This window comes from Phascolarctos cinereus, unplaced genomic scaffold (assembly GCF_003287225.1).
Source record: "Phascolarctos cinereus isolate Bilbo 61053 unplaced genomic scaffold, phaCin_HiC Scaffold_726;HRSCAF=1367, whole genome shotgun sequence".
Classification (NCBI taxonomy): Eukaryota; Metazoa; Chordata; class Mammalia; order Diprotodontia; family Phascolarctidae; genus Phascolarctos; species Phascolarctos cinereus.
Window position 1 is genome coordinate 424,664,726 of NW_027556098.1, and position 23,431 is coordinate 424,688,156.

Below are 23,431 nucleotides of genomic sequence, written 5' to 3' on the forward strand. Positions count from 1 at the left end.
GTGGGCGGGGAGGGGGGAGAGAACAACGGAGGGACGCAGAGAGGTGGAGACCAAAAGGCAGGAGAGAGAGAGAGAGAATGGAATGGAGGGGAGAAAAGGGGGGGGAGAGAGAGAGAGAGAGAGAGAGAGAGAGAGAGAGAGAGAGAGAGAGAGAGAGAGAGAGAGAGAGAGAGAGAGAGAGAGGCCAAGTTACGGGAGGGATGGGAAGAGGGTGAAGGGAGGGAAAGATGAGAAAAGTGATGGAGGGACAGGAGGAGAAGACAGGATGGGGAAGAAATGGGGAGAGGAAGAGAGAAAGGAGAGATTGAAGAGAGAAGAGAAATGGAGGGAGAAATAAGAAGGATGGGAAGGGAGACAGCGGAACAGGGTAAAGGAGAGAAATGAGCCCAGGGGAAACAGAGTCGGGAGGAGAGATGTAGGAGAGAGGCAGATAGGGACAGAGAAATAAGAGAGAGAGATAAAGGAGAGAAGGGGAACACGGCGAGAAATCTCTTCCCTGTCCCTTTGGCACCAGGCTCTGTCCCTTCTTCCTCTGTCACCACCCCACTTCCCTCCAGAATCAGGTTTCTCCCCTCCCGTCACCCCGGAGGCCTCAGCTTTCAGCTCACCTTTGTCGCTGCAGGGAGGCAGTGCGGTCATAGCTGGGGCCTCCATGGTTATCCCCACCTCCTCCACTGCCTCCTCGGGCCCAGGGCAAGGCCCCGCCGGCTGCGGCGCCCCCAAACTGCTGCAGCTTGGAGCTCAGCTCACTGATGATACTGGCTTTGACTGTGGCCAAGGCCGAGGGTGGGGGCTGGGACAGGGGTCCGGGCAGCGGGGGCAAGGGAGGCGGGGGTGGGCCTGGCCCTTCCTCCCAGGGTAGCAGCTTGCGGGGCAGTGAGGTCGCCCCCGAGGGACCGGGCGCCCCATCGGTGTCGGAAGAGCTAGACGGCTGGGGGCCTCCGCAGCTACTTAGAGCCAGTAGGCCGTCGGCGCCGGCCACCGAGACAGTGGGACTGGTAGGGGTGGTCGGGTCCCGGAGGCCCCCGCTTGGGCCTGGCCGGAGGGCTCGGCCTCTCAGCTTGGATGGGGTCATCAGCTGCGGGGGATAGGCCGGGCCGACCCCGCCCCCTTCCCCGAAAGCCTGGCCATCCAGGTAGGCCACGTAGGTGTCCAGGAGCTCAGGGCCGCCCCCACCGCCGCCGCTGCCGCCGCCGCCGCCCCCGCCGCCTCCTTCGGCCGACAAGCTGCTCAGTGTGGACGCGCTGCTGATGGTCTCCAGTGGGTGGTCACTGCTACTTCGGCTGTCCACCTCCTCGATGCCCGAGTCTGTACCAGGTGGCGGGTCAGGGCCTGAGCCCGGGCCTGGGGCTGCGGGGGCTGCGGGGGCGGGCGCCGCAGGAACTTGGGGCCCCGGAGCAGGGGGGTCGCCGGGGCCGGTGGCAGCTCCTTGGGTCAGCGTGGCCACCTCGCTGTCGTAGGAAGTCAGGCTGGACGCGGTAGAATCCAGGGCAGGGCCGGAGGCGGCCGCCGGGGAAGGGCCAGGGGCCGGGGCGGCGGCTGTGGCAGTGGCTACGGAAGGCGGGTCCGGCAGCGGGGGTGGTGGACCGGGCGTGAGCGGGGATTCAGGTTTCTCGAAGCTGTTGGAGAACTCCAGGGGCGGGGGCAGTGGTTCGGCAAAGAGAAATTCGCCATCCTCCACGTCAACTGACGGGGCGGGAGGGGGCAAGACTAGCAGGGGCAGCCCGTTCTCCTCCCGGCTCCGGGGGGACAGGGCGGATGCCTGCGGGGGGCCCGGGGCCGCGTCCTCCGAGGGGACCCCTCGCCCGCCTCCCCGGGGCTCACAGTTCTCTAGGAAGCGCACGTGCAGGGGGAGGCGCTCCGAGTCGTCGGGGCCGCCTCCTCCCCTCCAGCTCTTCGCAGCAGGTGGGGGCGGACTGGGCTCAGGCCCCAGCTGGAGCAGCAGGGGCCCTACGCCTGGGGGCCCAGGAGGGAGGCGGTGCAAGAGGGAGCGGCGAGCCGCCGGGGGACTCGCAGGCAGGGGCTTCTCCTGGCTGCCGAGCCCAGCCCGGTAGCCCAGCTCTCTTCGCCCGGGCTCGGGGGGCGGGGCGCCCCACAGGCGCAGCACTGGCTCGTGGTGAGGGAGGGGGTGCGCGTGGTGGGGGTGAGGAGGAGGCGGGAGGGGGGCCTCGTAGCGGGGCGACGGGGGCCGAGGAGGGGGCTGCGGAAGGGCGCCGCTCCCCTCCGACGACTCCTTCAGCGCCCGCTCTCGGGCAGCCAGAGCCAGCCCGAGGGGCGACGCGGGGTCCAGGGCCTTGCCGGTGAGCGGATGGACCAGTGGGCGCGGGGGCAAGAAGCTGGTGAAGGCACTGACCCCTCCGCCGCCGCTGCCGCCGCCGCCGCCGCCGCCGCCGCCGTAGGCTCGGCCGGGCCCGTAGCCCCCGTAGGCGCCGCCACCGCCTGCCTCCAGACGCAGGTAGGGCTCGGCGGAGAACATGCCCTCGTCTATGGACTTGGAGTGGCGAAGGCGGGGTCCCGGCGGAGTAGAGCCTCCCAGGCCGGCTTCCCCGCCGTCCTCGTCCCCGGCGTCGGTGGACAAGAAGAGGGTGGAGCGCCGGCGGGCCTCGTTCTGCCAGCCCCCCTCCCGCCGGGCCGCCCCAACTAGGGCTGCCCCGAACTGGCTGGTGAAGTCCAGGGTGGCCGGACCGCTTGGCGAGGGCGGAGCGGGCAGGGGCGATGAAGGCGGCCCCGGGGATGGGGCCGGAACCGGGGAGGCGGGAGAGGGTCCGGCATCGGCAGGGGCCGGGGGCTCGGCCTCCGTGCTGCTGCCCTGGCTGCTGCGCCCGCTGCTGCTGGTGGACGGGGCTTTGATGATGATGGTGGGGATGGGGATGGAGTTCTTCTCGGCCGCCTGCTGCGGGGCGGCTGGCGATGAGGGCGCCGGGGCTGGGCCCGCCCCAGGGCTGACCTTCTGGGGCTCGCCTTCCACCTTGGTCTGTTTGACCAGGGGACCTTTGCGACCCCGGCCCGAGCGGGCAGGTACGTACATGGCGGCGCTGGCCGCCCGGGGCGGGAGCTGGAAATAACGCAGGGCAGGAGCGGGTGATGATCCCACGCCGCCCCCGCCGCCTCCGCCGCCGCCGTGGTGAGAGGGGGAGGGTCCGGGGCCCCCGGGAGATGGACTCGGGCCGCCGCCACGCCAGCCCCGAAGGCTGGGCTGGGGGCCTAGGGCCAGGCGGGGCGGGGGGTCGTCTGGGGAGCCGCCGGTCTCCATCTCCGGGGGGTGGGGTGGGTGGGCATGGTGGTGGTGGGGTTGCGGGGGCGGGGCATGATGGTGGTGGTGGTGTGGGGGATGGTGGTGGGCAGGAGGGAGAACGCCTGGCCCCGCGTGGTATAGACCCTTGTCTCGGCCGGAAGGCCGGGAATCTGGGAGGGTGGGCCCGTCAAAAGAGGCTGGGGAGGAGGAAGGCAGTGGGCCCCCGCTCCCTGGGTTGAATGCCCCAGCCCGGGGGGAGGGAGTGAGTCGTCCAGAAGAGGAGGATGGGGCTGGCGGAGTGCTGTAAGGGGGCTCAGGCGGGGACGTCGTCGGAGGTGGGGGTATATCTTCCGAGCCCGGGACCGACAGACTTCGGCTGAACTTCATAGCTGGGGGCGTCAGGTACGGCCTGTCGTCCTCAGCAGCCCCTGAATGGGCATGTGTGGAAGGGAGGAGCGAGTCAGGAGTGAGCTAGCCTGTGGGACCTCTCCTGCAAGCCTCTAGAAGACCTTATCGATTATTAGGCGGAGTGGGGTGGGGGTCGGGCAGTAGCTGGGCTACCTTACTCCGACACTTCTGGGCTCTGTGAATTCTACCTTGTGGGCTGCCCTCCATCCACTGGTGCAGATCACAGCCCCTCTTGCCTTAGGAGTCGCCTTGCTCAGTTGTGTTTGGCCAAAACAAGCCATCACCTGGTGGCCAGCCCTCTGGTGATGGCTAAACCTCTGTGGACTTGGCCAGGCTAGGCCTCAAACTGAAGACCCACAGTCCAGCTCTGGTTTAGTCCGAGAAGCCTCACCCACCCGCTAACGAGGTAGAACTTGTCGAGGCATTCCAGAATGACCCCAGATTGGCCCTCTCTGTGCCTCTCTTTCCTAAAGGAGGGATAGAATCTGGGCAGGACTGAGGCAAAGTTTTGCAAACCCCAAAGCACAGGGAAATAGCCGAGGCAGAATGGGCAGAAAGCCCGACTCCGAACCAGGAGGCACCTGAATTCAAGTCGTCCCCCCCCCCCCCGAAATCTACTGACTGTGTAGCCCTGGGCAAGTCACTTAGTATTTTAGCGATTTAAACAACTCTAAGACTTAGTTGTGGAGACTGGTATCCTGCGTTTGTAAAAGGAGCCCTTCCTCCTTATGAAATGACAGGGCCAGTCCCCAGCCTGATACCAGTGGGACTCGAACTGTCCTCTGGCCTTTGGTCTCCGCCAAAGGACAATTGTATCTGACACCTCAGAAGGAAGTAGAATGTCAGGACACCCCCCGAGGGCGAGGCCCAGAGCAGGCAGGAATTCCTAGGATCCCGTTTCTTTTCTGACTTTGGGTTCCCAGTGCAGTGTCTGCACGGATTTCTTTTATTACACCTGCTGCTTGCCCGTGAGTATGGGAAACTCCCAGTGAGGAAATTTCTTCCACCAAAAGAAATTGGCCCCAGATAGTATATCGTTTCAGAGAGTGCACCTCAAGGCTAGGCGACTGCTCGGGGTGACCCAGGTAGCGTAACAGCTGACACAGGGTGTTTGGAGGTTTGCAAAAAGCTTCAGAAATATACCGTTTGACCCTCACGACAACTCGGGCAGGTAAGCGCTATTATCCCATTATTATCCCCATTTTACAGAGGAGGAGAGTGAGGAGGAAAGACTGGTGGTCCCAGAATTAGATGGTACTTCAGTAGCCAACTAGACCAGCTTAGAAAGGGGCAAAGTGTCCCATCCGGGATCCAAAGGTTGTCTGAGGCAGAATTCAAATTCGGCTCTTCCTAACTCCAAGTCCAGGGCTCTCTCCACTTCTGGGACTCGAACCCAGGTCTTTGTGATTCAGAGGCCAGCTGTTGAGCTGAGAAGCAACATCCCTTCCCACATAGATGCTTACCAAGCACTTGGTGGGTTGAGGTGGCAGGTTCCCAGGAGGAGGTTTGTGTTTCTCAAAGAGCCCACCATCTTGGGACAATTCCGTACCTGACTCACTCACCTTTCTACCACATTTGAAGTTTGACAAAACCCTTTGCTCCCAATACCCCACTGAGATGAGAGCAGCAAAAAAAAAAAAGAAGTGACCATCCCCATTTAACAGAAGGGGTAAATTGAGGTTTAGAGCAGGGACATGGTGTTTCAAGGTCACACAACAAGTCCAGACCCCGAATCTTGAGACAAGGGAAGAAGAGGAGGCTCTCAGGATCTCAAGGCTGCCCATAAGGTAATGTCTAACCCTCCACCAAGGTGGCCTGCCCAGGCCCATTCTCTAGCCCCATGCAGACTTACCAATAGACTTTTGCCGCAGCATGAGGCCTGGTCCAGGGGGTAGGTAAGATGGCCGTTCATAACTAGGCTGGGAACGGTGATGGGGATCAAAGCTGGACTGGGAAGGGGGCAAGGGCAGGGCAATAGAACAGGTAACAAGTACGGAAGTTAGAGTCATGTTTCCTCTCTCCCCAACACCCTCCCAATTTTCCCCTCCTTCCCCAAAGGCTGCCTTAGGGACAGATCGCCGATGTCAGAAGAAAGGGGAAGCAATTAAAGATGGGGGAACCACCAATCTGTACAGGTCTGTGTCCCCAGAAGCCAAAGGAAACAAGGAGCCCCTTGCCCAATCTGCCATGTTTCAAGAAATAGCCTGGTGTTTACAGCTGGTCACCGAGGCTTCTCTGGAGCAGACGTTTGGCTGCAAAATGTCTGAAATATTCTTGGGAGTGGGAGGGGAGGGTGATGAATCCAGACCCAGGTGAGGTGTCAGCAAGGAACCCCGCAAACCAAAGCAGTGACTCACATTTCTGTAGTGACCCTGGGGCAAGTCACTGCACTTTTCTCAGCCTCACTTTCCTCATTGGTAAAATGGAGATGATGCCTTTAAGCATTTACCTCCCAGGGTTGGTAGGAGGACCCAATGAGATGCTGTTCAGAAGCATTTTGCAAACCTAAAAGTGCTATGCCATTACCAGTTACTGTTATGATCATGTCTCTGTTTGGGACAGGGCCTGCGATTTCAATGGCAGAGGGAGCTCCTGGGGGAGGGTTTCCAGGGCACCCAGAAGCCAAAGCTCCCCCAGGTGACTCACCAGGCAGCCCTCTAACCGCCATGATGTACTGAACCTGCCCTGGTACTCAGGCTTGCACATGAGAGCAGGCTAGCCTTCAGGCAAGGGAGCTGGCTTTTAAAACTCCCAGCTCTAAGGCATACTGGTTGTGAGGACACATCACTTCAGAGTTCAGTCTCAGGGCCCTCTCTAACACCAGAAGATGCAGAGCCAGGCCTGACCTGTGTTGGTTAAGGAAGTTTCCTCATTGGGAGATCACCACACCAAGGAAATCAGAGGCCTACTCCTTACCTCCCCAAATGGTTTGTGAATCAATCTCTCAACAGCACTGGGAGGTAGAGAGTGCAGAGAGAATTGTGTCATTTTACAGATGAGGAAACTGAGGCCCAGAGAGGCTGTGAGTTGCCCAGGGTTAAATGAATAGTAAGGGTCAAGGGGCAGCTAGGTGGCGCAGTGGATAGAGCACTGGCCCTGGATTCAAGAGGACCTGAGTTCAAATCTGACCTCAGACACATAACACTTACTAGCTGTGTGACCCTGGGAAAGTCACTTAACCCCATTGTCTTGTCAAAAAAAAAATAAGGGTCAAGACCTCGCTTCAAACTCAGACCTCTCCTTACCAAAGTCCACTCTGCCACCTTGAGGAGGGGCAGATATGATCACCTTTTCCTGGAAACTGATAGCTTGGGAACAAGGAGCGTCATGAATCAAAGAGGCCAAGCTGGAAGAATCTCTGAAGCCAAGTCCAAGCCCCTCATTTTATGGATGGGGAAACTGATGGGAAAGGAATCTGCCCAAGGTCACACAGGCAGTAAGGGGCAAGAACAGGATTTGAACCCATGTCCTCTGACTCAAAATCCCACGTCCTTTCCCCAAGTCAAGCAGTCAATCATGTAACACACTAAGGCACATGCCCCAGAACATCACTGTGAGTAAAGGAATGCTGAGATTTCCATCAAGAATAGTTCACTTGGGGGCAGCTGGGCGGCGCAGTGGATAGAGCACCGGCCTACAGGCAGGAGGACCTGAGTTCAAATCCAGCCTCAGACACTGGACCCTTACTGCCTGTGTGACCTTGGGGGAGTCGCTTAACCCCGATTGCCTCACCAAAACAAAAAACCCACTTAGATGCATTCACTGAATTGTTTGTCTTTGTCCCGAGGAAAGGTTCAAGGCAGATGGGGTCAGGTAAGGGGTGGGGAGGGATAAAAATACTCAGGTGCTGTGCAGTAAAGACAAAGGGCATCAGTGAAAGATGAACAAAAGAGCCAGCCCATGCCACTGATTTCCTGTTTTGGAAAGGGTCATTGAACTGGTGGGCAGAAGGAATACTTTTGATGGAGTTTATCTAGTTTTGTGAAGCATTTGATAAAGCGTCTCATGATGTTCTTGTGGAAAAGATGAAGAGGTGTGGGTTAGAATTCAGGCTTCTTAAACTTTCTCCACTTGAGACCCCTTCAGCACTTCTTAGACTGTAAGTTCACTCCCTTCTGGGGTAGAGCCCCACAGTTTAAGGCAGATGATAAAACAATTAAATAGATTCAGGCTTGGCTGAAGCGTTAGTCTTCAAGAGCAACCATTAAAGGCTTGATGTCAATCTGGACCAGGGTTTCTAGCGGAGTGGCCCAGGGGGCTATGCTTGGCCCCGTGATATTTAACATTTTCACCAAAGATTTGGTTAGATGGCATCCTTATCAAATCTTCAGATATTCAAATCCAGCCTCAGACACTTGACACTTACTAGCTAAGTGACCCTGGGCAAGTCACTTAACCCCATGGCCTAGCAAAAAACAAACAAAAAACAAATCTTCAGATAACACAAAATCAGGTGTGAGAGCCAACATGGTGGCTAAAAAGATATAAAAAGGCCTTAACAGATCAGAAGGAAGGGCCGAATCTAAGAAGGTCTAATCTAAAGGAGAGAAATGCAAAGGCTTACATTTTCATTCAAAAAGCAGCTTTCTATGTCGAAGATGGAGGAAATCTGGCTAGACACCGGGAGACTTCAGTAGGCTCTAAGTTCAATCTGTGACAACAGTAGGACATGACAGCTAAAGAAGCCTGGGGACCCTGAGGCTGATTAGAAGAGTCCAGAGATACTGTCCCCATACCAGAGGCCTTCAGAAGCCTTGTGGTCAGTTCCGGGCATCCCAGTTTAGAAGGGACATGGGTGCTGTGGAGGATGTCCTGAATGGTAGAGGGCTTCAAGTTCAGGCTCTCTGGGTTATCGGAAGGAATTAAAGAGGCTTAGTTTGGAGAAGACATGTGGTGGGGGAGGGGAGCGTGATCACTGTCTTCAGTCATTGGAAGGGTTGGCCCATGGAAGAAGGTTTTGACATGTTCATTTTAGTCCAAGAGGCAGGACCAAGAGCATAGGTGGAAGTGGGAGAGGATGATTTGGGTGTGATATCAGGAAGACCTTTCTCATGAGGAAAGCTGCCCCAGAATGGAAAAGACTACCTGGGGAATAGCCGGTCCCCCCTCACTCGAAGGCTTTCAGGAGACGTTGGAGGACCATTGTGGACAATGTGATAGAAGGCTGCTTCAGGTTGGATTAGATGGCCTCTGGGGTCCCTTAGAATTCTGGAATTCTGTGGATTTTGGCAAGTTCTTCCTCCCTTCAGCCCCCTTCTCTAAAAATGGGGAGAATACTCCTCAAATTGCCTATTTCACTGGGCCGTTGCAAGAAGAGGTCTTTGTTGACAGTAAAGCAGTATAGTTAGCAAAATATGAACTATTATTTATGTCATTAGAAAATAACTGAGGTGACAGGGGGATCATACTGTTCTCCCTCATGAGGAAGACCAGACAGAGCTTTCTTTCACAAATTGTGGCAATATTAGAAACCCTTAAAAAGCCAAGCAATCTGAGAGCCCCTGGACTATTGCAATGGCTTCCTATCAGATCTCTTCACCTCCAGTTTTCGCTCTTCTATTTCTCCTTCACCCCTCTGATGGGCTAATCTTTATCGGTAGCGGTCCCCCCCCCCCGCCCCCTTCAGTGGCTCGGGCAACTCCCAGCATTAGAGAATTTCAGAGTTGGAAGAGATCTTCTTGGCCACTTGTCCAATACATATGCCTAAAGGAATCTCCTCCACCTTATCCTCTACTTGTAAGCCTCCAACAAGGGGGAGGGGGTCCTTTCCAGGGTGTCCCATCACATTCTTGGATGGCTTCAATGCTTACAAAGTTTTTCTTTACTATCCTGTGTAAACGTGCCCCTTGGCATCTTCCCCCTTTCTCCTAGTTCTGCCGTTTGGGGCCAGGGGAACAAGTCTAGTCTCCTTTCACATCGTGGCCTTCAGAGTACTTGGAGACATCTCTTGTATTTCTCTCTGAGTCTGCATGCAAAATCTCTCCACATCTCCTTTGGTTGATTCTCATGGCAAGAACTTGAGGCCTTCTGCCATGCTGGTTGCCCTCCTTGGACATTCTCCACATTATCAATTTCCTTCCTAAAATGTGGTGCCCAGAACAAAACAAAATATTCCAGATGGAGTCTGACCAGGGCAGAGGACAGTGAACGATCACTTCCCTAGACCTGGAAACTGGGCCTCTCCACACAGCTCCTGTGCACGTTAGCTTTCTTGACAGCCACACTGTCCTTTTGACTCCTCACACACTTGTGGTCCACTAGAATCCCCAAAACTATTTCAAATTCATATCTAACCATGCCTTTCTCTAACTTGTGCTTGTGAAGTGGATTTTTTGAACCCGAATGTAATGATGTGCACTGAACCCCATTGAATTCCATCTGGTTAGAGTCAGCCTCTAGGCTGGGAAGATTTTGGGGGATCATGATTGACATTAAGTGTGTTGGCTACTCCTCCTAGCTTGGGGTCATCCATTTATTTTGCTCTCTAGGTCTCAGTTTCCCCACCTGTACAAAGTGAGAGGGTTGCAGTAGCTTTCCATTCTAGCACTAAATCTGATCATGCTCTTCAGCTCTATTCTTCCCCCAGAGCCAAATATGATCAGGTATTTTCTTCACAAGTTGTGGGATTTTTTGTGACACTGACAACAGACAGTTTCCTAGAATGCTGAGCTGGATGGGACCTTCAAAGCCATGCCTGACCTTGTTGAATCCAGGACCAATATGGAGCTAGCAGGAGAGTGTACAATTGAGGATTAGCGGCTCCTTGGGACCAGACCGGTCGCCAGGACATCAAGCAAGTTGGATCCATTGATACATAATCACCTGTGCAAGTGGTTTTACCCTAGGGACTGAAAACTTGGTGCTTTAAAAACATTTTGAGAACTGTATTTCAATATCATTAGTTTCCTTTGGAAGCCTATGTATCTTCTTTTCTGCATTTAAAAATATTATTCTGAGAAGGGGATCATAGCCTGACTGCCCACGGGGTTCTGCAACACAAAAATGTTTAGAAACCCCTGTTCTAGTGAGACTATGAAAGGGAGAGAGCAACAAAGAGAGGGTGGTCACATTGACCCAGAACTTCCACTTGAGAAGCCTTGGGGCCACATGAAGCCAGAAGCCTGCCATATGCACTAGTGTCAAGCATCCTGGGGGCACAGAGGTGGACACCTGAATGATGGTTAAGTGCTTATGAAGCCCTTTATACTCCTGATTTCAGTGGAACCCCACAAAAACCCTGGATAGCACATAATGCAAGTATTGTCATATGCATTTTGTAAGGGGGAAGAGCATGATCAGATTTAGTGCTAGAGTGGAAAGCTACTGCAACCCTCTCACTTTGTACAGGTGGGGAAACTGAGACCTAGAGAGCAAAATAAATGGATGACCCCAAGCTAGGAGGAGTAGCCAACACACTTAAGGCTCAGAGATGTCAAGCGAGTTACTTAAGGTCACACAGCTATTAAATGCTCAAACCTGGAATTGAGTCCTAGGTTCTCAAATCCAATGACTGCTCTTTCTAAGACTTAATGTCCCCTCCCAGCTCCAAAAAGCAAGATGCCATCTTGCCTGATGTCCCCCTTGTGGGCTGGGATAATGAACTAAGATGCTCCCTGTCCAGACCCTGCCATGTTCAATTGCCCCTGGCAGCCATAGTGGAGAGGTCATTCCTTCATAGGGGCAAGCTGGGAAAGAGAAGAAAGAGAATGGGGACATGAGCTTCAGCTCAGAGTTGGCATCAGCAACTGCCTGGCTCCTTGCTGTCTCACAGCTGTATCCACAAGCCAAAGGGATCCCCTGGGGCTCCCATCTCCCCACACTCTGAGGCTAGCTGAAGAGCCTTCTGCCTTGCACGACAGCAATAACTCAGAGTTCTTGCACATTATGCCTTACAAAGTACCCTCCCCCAAACCGCTCTGGGACGTAGACAGAAGACTGCCCTGCCTACTTGATAGATGGGAAACTGAGGCTCGCAGCTGTCAAAGGACTTATTCCCAGATGCACTTTAGGAAGTGTCAGCTGCAGGATTCAGGTTCACTTCCTCCAGCTTCATTGTCTTTCGATGACGACACGCCACCTCTCACTCTGCACCAAACTCACATCTCACCGTTCTCGTGGCTGGGGCCCCACTGGCTGGTTACTCTGACTAGGCCTGGGTTCTGCCCTCTGCGTGCCCAGCCCTTCTGCTGGGATCTCTTTATGTGCCCCTACCCCTTCTCCTAGTTTGGATCTATGAGCCTACTGTCTTGGATCTGGGACCCTCCTGAATTCAAGGGACTTATGGACTCTTCTCTACCTCAGAAGCCCTCCCTCCCAGAGGCTCATGATGGGGAAGGGCTTCAGAAGTCATCATACCAAACCTTTACCTGAAAGGGGGCGTCCACTACCACAGTTCCAATCAGTATTATCCTGCCTGAATTGACCTGAACTTCAATGATTGAGAACTCACTACCTTCCAAGACAATCAATCTCACTTCTAGAAATCTTTGTTCTTCTTTCTGTCATGACTCTCCCTCCCCTGCTGACAATTTTTCAGTAATTCACTGTAGCCTTGGTAAATAAAAATTAAATTAAATACAAATGCTTCAGAGTTTTTGGCTTTAATCAACCTTTTTAGCCTGCCCCCTTCTCCCAGCCTGATCTGGCCAAACTGGATTACCAGTTGTTCCTAAAGCTCATCCTAAAGCCTTCCTCCACTTCCACACCCTTGCCCATGCCACCTGCCAGTTCCTGAATGCCCTCTCCATAGGCTTGTAGACCTAGAACTGGAAGGATCGTCAGAAGCTATCTAGTACATTTAGAGATGAAGAAACTGAGGGACTTGCCCAACATCATATCTGAGGCAGGCTGGGAACTCAGGTTCTCTGCTCCAGCTGGGGCTTCTCTGATGAGCCATACTACTTCATCCCCATGACCTCTGCCTCTTCTTTCAAGGTCCCACTCAGATCCTCTGTCTCCAGGAAGCTGCCTGTCCTAGTCACCCCAGGTGAGTGATTTCCTCCTCAAAGTATGGTTAGAGGTCTTTGTCTGCACCCCTCTCAGTATGTTTCCACTCTCCCATGTGTCCAATTCTACTTTGTAATACTGTTGTTTGTATACATACTATCTAGATATTAATGCATTTGTATGTATGTATTAATTCATTTGTATACATCCCCTCCCCCAATCAGGCTGTTATTTCCCTAGCAGAATGTAAGCTCCTTGAGATCAGGGACTATATCATGTTTCCTCTTTGTCTTTATCCACTCATCCCTTCATTCAACATTCAGTAAGCATTTGTTGAGTTGTATTAAGAATCTATGAGGATGGGGGCTGGTGGGGGAGGGGGGTGGAAACATGACAGCTTTTCTTTCAGTATCTGCAGAACTGTCAGAGGGAGGAAGGGTTTGTTTGGCCCAGAGGGAAGAACCAGGAACCTGGGGTGGGGGAGTCTCAAAGAGGCCCATCCAAGTGGGGAGTCTGGAAGAACTTGATGACAGTGGGAGCTGTCCAGGGTGGAATGGGCTGTCCCTCGCTGAAGGACTCCATGCTGTGGCTGGAGGACCTCTCCTGGACAGGGGAAGTTGGGGGGTGGGAGGGAAGGGTTGGGTTAAATGCCTCTGAGGTCTCTCTGATTTTGAGATCCTGTGATTCTGGGAAGTTGCCCCAGGCTCTCAACTACGCACTGAATGGGGACAGAGTCGGTAACAGGGTTTCTGCCCTCAAGGGGTTTTCTTCTCATTAGAATGTGAACTCAAGAGCGGGGACCATCTTACATTTCTGTTTGTTTCCCCCAGTCAATGCTTAATAAAAGTTTCACTCATTCATTCATTCATTCATTCATTCATTCAAGGAGCTTACATTGTACTTCAGGGAGGGGGAGAACAATATGATCCCAGAGAGTAAAAACAAAACTAACACAGGGTGATTTCAGGGAGATGAGACACAGAAAATGGGGGGAAGCAAGAAAGACTTCTTGAAGGAGGTGATGTTTGAGCCGTGTCTGGAAGGGAGCTAGAGCTTCCAAGAGGCAGAGGTGAAGAGGGAGAGCATTCCAGGCACAGGGCACGTCCTGGGCAAAGGCCTGCCTGGAGGGAGGATGGTATGTCACAGAAGCTAACAGCATCCCCAGTTCAACACAGAACCTTAAAAGTGGGCAGTATTTAATAAATATTGATACAAGGGACAGCTAGGTGGTGCAGTGAATAGAGCACCGGCCCTGAAATCAGGAGGACCTGAGTTCAAATCTGGCCTCAGACCAAACACTTGACACTTACTAGCTGTGTGACCCTGGGCAAGTCACTTGACCCCAATTGCCTAAAAGCAAAAATAAATAAATGAATGAATGAATGAATGAATGAATGAATGAATGAATAAAATATTGATACAATTGGATTATAAGGGGCTGAAACCTGCCTCCCTGTACTACTCTGCATTGCTCCTAGTTCTGCCAAGTAGTTCTGCATCCCTGTCCAAATGACAGATATTGTAAATGGTCCCCAGAGGTTCTCTCTCCTCTGGGTTTGCCTGGATGTGATTAGTAGGCTGCCTCACTTGGGAATCCTGACCTTGGCCTTGACTCTTCCCTTCTCAGAGCCTCGGTTTCTCAACTGGGAAAGGGAAGGGCTCAGACTTGACGGTCAGCTCTGACAGTCAATGATTCCATAGGATAGCAGAGGTCTGACCCCCTTCAAAGGAAGTGATTTTGGAAGGGTAGCAGAATGAGGAGAAAGATTTTGGGGGGAAGTAGGGAAGGTAAGGCTGTATTGGAGTACCAAATCTCCCCAAAGAATATTGAAAGGACAGAAAGAACAAAGAAGACACTAAAGGAAAAAGCAGGTGAGAGATGTCCCCAAAGTAGACCTGAGGGGCTGGGGAGGAGAACAGGGGGTACAGACTTGCCGATCCCTGAGGCAAAAGTCAGGGAGTACTGGGGGGCTGGTGAGAGGGGGCAGGAGGGGCCCCTACTCCCACTGCCAGGGGTCTCCAAGGAGGCCCAGGGAGGGGAGGGCTGACATCAGAGCCTGGGAGAGACAATGGAGATGAGATTATGGGGGTGAGGCACACTGGTGAAATGGAAGGTCCTTGTGAAGAAAGGAATGAGGATAGGGGCATAGTCCAATCTGGACACAATTCAAAGTGGAGGGAGCTAGAGACAGATAAGTGGAAAAAAGACAGAGCATAGATGGAGAGGACAGGTACTGGTGGGTAGACACATGGGGATGTATTAGCAGGGGCAGATAGACTGAGGAAGGCACAGATGATAGCTGAGAGAGAGATTGAGAGGGTATTATATAGCCAGGACAGAGCTCCTGAGGAGGAGAGAAGAGGGGATTGAAGAGAGGTAAACTGAGGCAGGGGTAGACAAATTGATATGGAGATAGGCCTTGGGGTGGGGTAGCCTGTCTGCACAGAGCTCAAAGGGTGGGATTGAGGGGAGACAGACAGACCAAATGGCAAGACAGACTGTCAGAGGGAACAGATAGATTGAAGGGGAGGGGGAATTGTCTAGTTTGTACAGTGCTTAATGTGGAGGAAGGATGGAATGGAAAAAAAGACAACAGTGAAGGAAGACAGATTGAGACTAGGGAGGAGACATATCGACTGAGGGGCAGACAGAAAGGTAGACTCAAGGCAGAGAAACCCACAGATTAATTGGAAAATCTCTCTGTCTCTGTCTCTTTCTCTGTCTCTCTGTCTCCCCCTCCTCTCCTCTCCTCTTTTCTTCTCTGTCTTTCTGTCTCTGTCTGTGTCTCTCCCCTCTCCTCTCCTCTTCTCTCTCTCATCTATAAATAGATGAACAGATGGGGAGACAGACAGACTGAAGGGGAACAAGGTGAAGAAAGACAGACAGACTAAATGAAAGGGGCAGGCAGGCTAAGGAATAACTGCCTAAGATGACTGCATCTAAAATGGGATTTTGAATTTTGGACTTCGGCTGTGATGGAATACTATTGTGCTAAAAGAAAAGACAAGCAGGATGGTGTCGGAAAAACCTGGAAAAGCTTACATAAACTGATGCTGAGTGAAGTGAGCAGAAGCAGGAGAATGCTGTACACAGTAACAGCAACATTGTGCAATGCCTAACTTTGATGGACTTAGCTCTTCTCAGCAGTGCAAGGATCTAAGACATCTCCAAAAGACTCACGATGGAAACTTCTGTCCACATCCAGAGAAAGAACTGTGGAGTCTGAATTCAGGTTGAAGCACACTTTTTGCTCTTTTTTTCCTTCTGTTTTGTTTTGTTTCTTCTTTCTCATGGTTCCTCCTATTGGTTCTAATTCTTCTTTACAACATCACTAATGTGAAAATGTTTAATAGAAATGTATATATAGAGCCTATATCGGATTGCATGCTGTCTTGTGCAGGCAGGAGGGGCAGGAGGGGGAGAAAATTTAAAACTCAAAAGTTTATGGAAGTGGATGTTGACAACTAAAAATAAATTAATTAATTAAAAAGATTGGGAAAAAAAGACATGTGAACAAGATGGAAATAAGGGTATGTAATTGAGGATGAATATAAATGCATAGCAAGACTGTATCCCCCAATTGATAAATGGTCAAAGGATATAAATAGGCAGTTTTCAGAAGAAGAAACCAAAGCTATCTTCACATGAAAAAATGCTCTAAATCACTACTGATTAGAGAAACAGAAATTAAAACAACTCTGAGGTACCATATCACACCTATCAGAAATGACATGTTGAAAGGGATGTGGAAAAATGGGGACGCTAATGAACTGTTGGTGGAGTTGTGAACTGATCCAACCATTCTGGAGAACAATTTGGAATTACACCCAAAGCATTATAAAACTATGCATACCCTTTGACCCAGCAACATTACTATTAGGTCTGTATCCCAAAGAGACTAAAGGAAAAGGAAAAGGGATCCATATATACAAAAATATTTAGTGGTGGCAAAGAATTGGAAATCAAGTTGGGAATGGCTGAATAAGTTGTGGCATATGAATGTAATGGAGTACTATTGTGCTATATAAGAGGGGTAGGGGTGGTCTCAGAAACACGTGGGAAAGACCTGTATGAACGGAAGCAAAGTGAAGTGAGAACCAGGAGATCATCGGGCAGGGTAACAACAGTGTTGTAAAGATGATCAAGTGTGAGGGACTTGGCTACTCTGATCAATACGAGCATCCAAGACAATTTCAAAGGCCTCATGAAGAAAAATTGCCATTGACCCCCAGAGAGAGAACTGAGGAACTCTGAGTGCACATTGAAGTATGCTTTCCTCGCTCTCTTTATCTCGCTTTAAAAAATATGGCTAATATGGAAATGAATGGCATGATCTCACATTGATTACTGCTGTCATATTGCTTGCCTTTTCGGTGGGTAGGGTAAGGAGTGGGAAAGAGGGCAAGAATTTGGAACTCAAAAGTTAAAAAGAAAAGAATGTTAAAAAAAATTAACTTTAGAAATTTTAAGTGGGGACAAAAGGAAGGAAGACACAGCTTCCGGGACTACGGGAGCAAGTGTCTCCCTGGATTTTTAAAGTGCTGATGTGCAGCATTTCAAAGTTCACAGAGCGCTTTCAACATATTGTCTCACTTTATCTCATCACAACCATGGGCGGTAGGTGCTATCATCCCCATTTAACAGATGAGGGAACCGAGGCAGGAGTTATGTGGTTTGGCCAGGGTCTCACAGCTAGACTTCAACTCATGTCTTTCCGACTCCAAGTCCAGAGTTCTTTCCCCCCATGACACCTGCTCTGGTCAGATCTCAGCTGGAGCATTGTGTTCAGTTACGGGTACCCCAGTTTCACAAAGTGGAGTCTTTCTGAGGGCAACCAGGGTGCGGAGGGGTCTTGAGTCCATATTTGTGGTGATCGGCTAGAGGAAGTGGGAAGGTTTAACTTGGAGAAGATTCAGGGTGGACGCGACGGATGCCTTCCAACATGTGGAAGGCTTCGGTGCAGAAGGCTGAGACCTGGTCTGTTTGGCACCAGAGAAGAACCAGGAGCAGGGAGATGAAAGGCGCAAGAGGGGAAGCTGAGGCTTGAGAAGAAGAAAGGCCCGCCGGTTAGGACTGTCCCGAAGCAGAGTGGACCGCCTGCCGAGAAGAAGGGGCTAGGGGGGTATGGGGGCGCGCGGGATTCTTCTCTGGCGTAGACCCTTCCCTTTCTAAAAGTCTGTGGCGCTGTGACAGATGGAATAAGTGAAGGGTGGCAGAAACATAGACAAGATAAGATGGACAGACTGAAGGGGGTGCAGAGGATGGAGGGGGAGAGACAGTCTGAGCCAGGGGGACAGACTGACTGGGGGAGGGGGCGGAGTGATGAGGGGAGGGGATGGGCTGCCAGGAGGAGCGAGGCTGGAGAAGGACTAAGAATCTTTTCCCGCCTCGAGGCCGCCAACCAATCAGGCCGCGCCCCGTACCCGTGACGTCACTAGCTGCCGGATGACTTCTTCAGGCAGTAAGGCCGCCTGCACAAGCCCTCGCGCGCCCCCTGGCGCCTCGCGCACGCTCAGGAGGCCCACGGGTCGTTCAGGACGCATGCGTAGAAGGAAGGGCTTAAGCGGGGAGCTCCCGGCCGCAGTGAAAAAGCGGGAAAGGAGCGAGGAGCTAGAGTCAGGGAGGGAGCGGGGCCGGGGCGTCTGGGGCAGAGACCGAGAGAGAACGAGATTGGGGGAGGGGGGCACCCCGTCCCCGCGGAGGAGGGGCCGTGGGACACCATGTGCAATCCCGCAGGGAGCCCCTCCCCACCGCCTCCCGACAAGGAGCAGGCCCTTCCCAAGGGGGGGGTCACGATGACTGGGGGAGGGGGAGGGACGGGGATGTCTCCAGGCTCCCAGTCACGACCCCCCCCCAGCATCTCTCAGACCGATCCCTTTCTTGGCGCCTACCCCCCACAATTGCCACGGCTGGGGGGGGTCTTCTCCCGTCGGCCCCCTCCTCACTCAAGGCCAGGGTCTCCCCGGGGCCTCTTTCCCCGAAGCCCCACCCCCATTGTCCGGCGCTCCCCCCCAGACTCCGAGGGTCTCTGCAGGCCCCACCCCCCACCCCCAGACCCGCTCTGCTCTCCGCCCCGCCCCCACCTGGCCCCTCCCCTTCTGGCCCCCACGCCCAGCCTCACCACGAGGGCTCGCCCCTCTCTGCCCCCTTCCCCGTCTCCGGCCCTCGTGGTCTCGGTGACCTCCTCCCCCTCCCCCTCCCCTGCCCGTCGCCTCATCCAGACCCTAACACAGGACGCTAAGTGGTGCGTGGGTAGAGCATCAGGCCTGGAGGCCAGGAGCCCTGAGTTCAAATATAGCTTTGGACACCTACGGGCTGCTGTGTGACCCTGAGCCGATGTTTGCGTCAGTTTCCTCATCTGTCAAATGGGAAGGAGATGGCAAACCGCTCCAGGATCTTTGCCAAGAAAGCCCCGGATGGGATCACAGCGAGTGGGACGTGACTCAAACCAATGAAGAACAAAAGAGCCTGCCATCCCCTGTAGCTATCATCCCATACCTCTTCTCCCCTTCCTAGCCAAACTCCCAGAAAAAGCTCCTGTTTGCTCTCGCTTCCTCTCACTCTTCAGCCTTTGGCAGCCGGGATTCTCGGCTCATTGCTTGAGGCAATCAGTTCTCTCTAAAGTTATCATTGACTTTTCAACAGCCAAATCTAACAGCCTCCTCTCACGCCTCATTCGCAAGCCGTCTGTTGGCCGTGCTTTTACCCTGGGTGCTTCCTCCTCTCTGGGCCTCCTCAGTCTACTCGGCTGGTCCGTCACCCATCCCAGAGCTGCTCGGCTCTGTCCTGGGCACCCCCGCTCCCTTCTCTCTACACACTCCCTCTTGGTCACCTCATCAGCTCCCCTGGGCTTAATGATCGCCTCTCTGCCCATTACTCCCAGCCCCAGTCTAGTCCTGATGTTCAGTGCCATGGACATTTCAAACTGGATGTCTGGAGTTATCTCACAGGCAGCATATCATGACCTCATCCCCCAAACCCAACCTTTCCCAGACTTCCCTATTTTTGCCAAGGTCCCTAGCCTTGGCATTCTCCTGGGCTCCCCGCTTTCCCTTCAGCCTGCACACCAAATCCATGGCCACAGCTCTTCATTTCTGTCTCAGAGCTTCTCTGTGCTCCCACCTCAGCTCAGGCCCTTGCATCTCCCGCATCAGCCTCCCTCCACACTGCTGCCAAAGTAGCTTTCTTTAAACGCATGCTTGACAGTGGCACTTCCTGCCCTGACACCAGTGGCTCCACAGCACCTCTGGAATCCAGAACCAGCTCCTCTGTCCCTAACCTCAGTTTCCAGGCTCCCATCCTCAGCCAAACTGGCCTTCTCTCTGTTGCTCCCACAGGATCCTCCCACCCACCCATGATCTCCCTTTCCCTGCAGCTCCTACAATCCCACTCTCTCCTCTGTCTCTTCAAAACCCAGTTCAGGCAGCCCTTCTCCACGAATCCTTTCCTGACCCCTCTGCACGCCTAGGACTCTGAATAATGCGTGCAGCTCGGCCATTTTCCTCCTTAAGCTTTATTCTGTGGGCATTGACCTCTGACCTTGTTGTCTCCCTCGGCCTTTGCAGGGAGGGACAGCTGCACACATTGCCTTGGCATTCCTATCCGCTCCCGCAGCACCCAGCACACAGCTGGCGCTAAATTAGCGCACACCCCTGGCTGACGCGTTCATTCACAATCTAGCCAAGCTGCTCTTTTGACTGTTCCTCACAGACTGGGCTCCGTCTCCTGTCCCCAAGCCTTTGTCCTGCCTGTCCCCCAACCAGGAGCACACTACCCTCTCTTGGAATTGCTGACTAACTTGGAGACTCCTCTGTGGGGCCACCAGCAGCAGGGGCCCTTCATAGCTCTCTCAGGGAGGGGCCAGTGCCTTACCCCACCCCAATATTACCTGGTATCTGCTAGGCACACACGTATACATCCATGTGTCCATATGTAAGCAATGGCACAGATAACAAAGTCAGGGTGGCACAGTGGGTAGAGAGAGCTGGAAGAGTTTGTGCTGGCTGCAGACGCTGGGCATCTGTGCACCCTGTCTCAGGGCCAGGTACTTCTCTACAGCAGGAAGGTGTGGACAAGGCACCTGCCTACACTGAAGAGAGAGAGGTCCCCACACTGAGGCCTAACCCCCTCCCGGGTGCATGCATGTGCACATGTGTGTGCAATACACACACATCATACCAATGAAATCATGAAATTGCAGGGCCAAAACCTAGGCCTGACCTTCTCCTCTAATTGTGTGTGCATGTGTACACAGGTGTGTACACAAACACACATGCTATCCATCCTAAAGGAATCATGAAACCACAGATCCAGTCCTTGGTTCTAACCCTCTCCAGCGTATGTACGTGTGCTTGTGTATTCGTGTGTATGTACATACACACATGCACACGAGCACACATTTTACTAATGAAGTCACAGGCTCACTAACCCTCTCCTGTGTATATGTGTGTATTTACACACACACGCACACACGCACAAGCACACACACTATTGCTCCCATTGGAATGGAAGCTCCTTGAGGGCAGAGGCTGTCTATCTTCTCTCTTTTTATTCCCAGCACCTGGAGCAGTGCTTGGCACATAACAGGAGCTGATAAGTGCACACTGATTGACTGGATAATAAAAATACTAGCAATGATGACCATTTATATGGACCTGAGGGTTTTCAAAGGGTCTTGCCATCCAGTGGGAGCTGTCCTGCACCTTCCCAGTCCACCTTGTGTAATAGTTATCTGCCATCTGTCTTAGGTCCTGCTGGACAGTGGGCTCCCTGGGGGTGGAGGCCACAGCATACCTATCTCTGGATTCTGCTCCATGGGCAGTGCTGGGCCCTAGCCTGGCCCCTTCCCACACCTTGAGGTCAGCGAGGATCCCACACGTCAGAGGTGAGAAGTCTGGCCCAAGGCCCCATACGAAAGAGAAGAGGTTCCTTTGGAGCTTCTGCTCAAGGCTCACCGCCTCCTCTTTTCAGTGGGAAACCCAATACATGGTTTAAAATCCTCAAGAGATTTGGAGCTGAAAGGGACCTCAGAAATGGCTTTGTCCCACCCCTTCCTGATAGAGAGGAGGAAGCTGAACTCCACTGGGATGAAATGACATCTCCAGTCACCCAGAGTCGACAGCAGAACCAGGAGCACAGGCTGGGTCCTCTGACCCCAGGCCTGGGGCTTGTGCCAGGCGCCCGCTCTGAGCCTCTGAGCTTCTCTGCTCTAGAGGGAACTCTTCTATGGGGGGAGTGGGCATGTGGGTAAAATGTCGTCTGGGCTCTAAGGTTGGCTAGGATCACGGGCGTCTTTGGGGGATGGAGTTGGTGCTAGCCTGCCACCTTACTCTTCCCATCCCTCCCCATCCCACATATTCTGTGATCCAGGGACTCTGGCCTCTTGGTTGTGCCTCAAACATGACCCCCCCACTCCTGACTCCAGGAAGTCTCTCTGCCCATCTCTGAAATGTTCCCCCTCCTTATCTTTGCCCCTAGGCTTCTCTGGCTTCCTTCAAGTCCCAGCTGAAATCCTGCCTTCTGAAAGAAGCCTTCCTCAACCTCTCTTAATCCTAGTGCCGTTCCCTACATTGATTATCTCCAGTTTATCCTGTCTATAGCTTGCTTGTACCTGGTTGCTGGCATGCTGTCTCCATCATTAGATCATGAGCTCCTCAAGAGGAACTTTTGCTCTCCTTTGAATGCTCAGTGTCCAACACACAGTAGGCACTTAATAAATGCTTGTTGACTGACCAAAACTCTGACTCTCAGAGGAATAACTACTCTTCCAAAACTAATTTACACAATGGAATCAATGAAAAGAATGTGAAGGAAGGTGGCCTAGCAGTACTAGAGCTCACAATATATTGCAAAGCAATAGTCATCAAAACAATCTGGTCCTGGCTAAGAAATAGAGAGTGGATCAGTGGACTAGATTAGGTACACAAGACAGCAGTAAAAGACCAGAGTCATCTAGTGTTTGATAAGCCCAAAGATCCAAGATTTGGGTGCAAGGACTAACTATTTGACAAAAACATCTGGGAAAACTGGAAAGCAGTTTGGCAGAAACTAAGTATAGACCAACATCTCACACCATAAACCTAGATAAGGTCAAAATGTGCACATGATTTAGACATAAAGGGTGCTATCATATGTAAATTAGGGGAGCATGGAAATTTTTACCTGTCAGATCTATGCATAAGGGAAGAGTTATGACCAAAAAAGAGATAAAGAGGATCATAGGAAGTAAAATGGATGATTTTGATTCCATGAAATTTTTTTTAAAAAACCAAACAACTTTTGCACAATGAAACCAATGCAGCCACAATTAGAAAGGAAGCAGAAAACTGAGGGGGAAATTTACAGCAAATTTTATCTGATAAAGGCCTCATTTCTCAAATATATAAAAATAAGTTGCTCCTCAGTTGACAAATGATCAAAGGATGTGAACAGGTAATTTTCAGAAGAAGAAATCCAAGCTAGCAATAGTCACATAAAAATGCTCTAAATCACTAATAACTAGGGAAATGCAAATTAAAACAACTCTGAGGTACCATCCCACACCTATCAGACTGGCTAGCATGACATAAAAGGAAAATAATAAATGTTGGAGGGGATGTGGAAAAATTGGGATACTAATTATTGGTCGAGTTGTGAAACAGTCCAACCATTCTGGAAAACGATTTGGTGTTACGTCCAAAGGGCTATAAAAGTGTTCATACCCTTTAACCCAGCATACCACTACTAGTTCTATATCCCAAAGAGACTAAAGAAAAAGGAAAAGGACCCAGAAGTATAAAAGTATTTATGGCAGCTCTTTTAGTGGCGACAAAGAATTGGAAATCAGGAGGATGCTCATCAAT

The 23,431-nt window shown here is 52.4% G+C and overlaps 1 protein-coding gene across 3 annotated transcripts in view; it reads right to left on the reverse strand.

Moving 5' to 3' along the window:
* Positions 1 to 23,431, reverse strand: part of SHANK1 (SH3 and multiple ankyrin repeat domains 1) — an 83,846-nt gene that overhangs the window by 3,520 nt on the left and 56,895 nt on the right. For all 3 annotated transcript variants that reach the window (XM_020971958.2, XM_020971957.2, XM_020971955.2), the window contains 2 exons: positions 5,496 to 5,592; positions 609 to 3,663 (listed from right to left, as the gene is read on the reverse strand). In XM_020971958.2, coding sequence (XP_020827617.1) covers positions 609 to 3,663; positions 5,496 to 5,592 — 3,152 coding nt within the window. The remainder of the gene's footprint in view (positions 1 to 608; positions 3,664 to 5,495; positions 5,593 to 23,431) is intronic.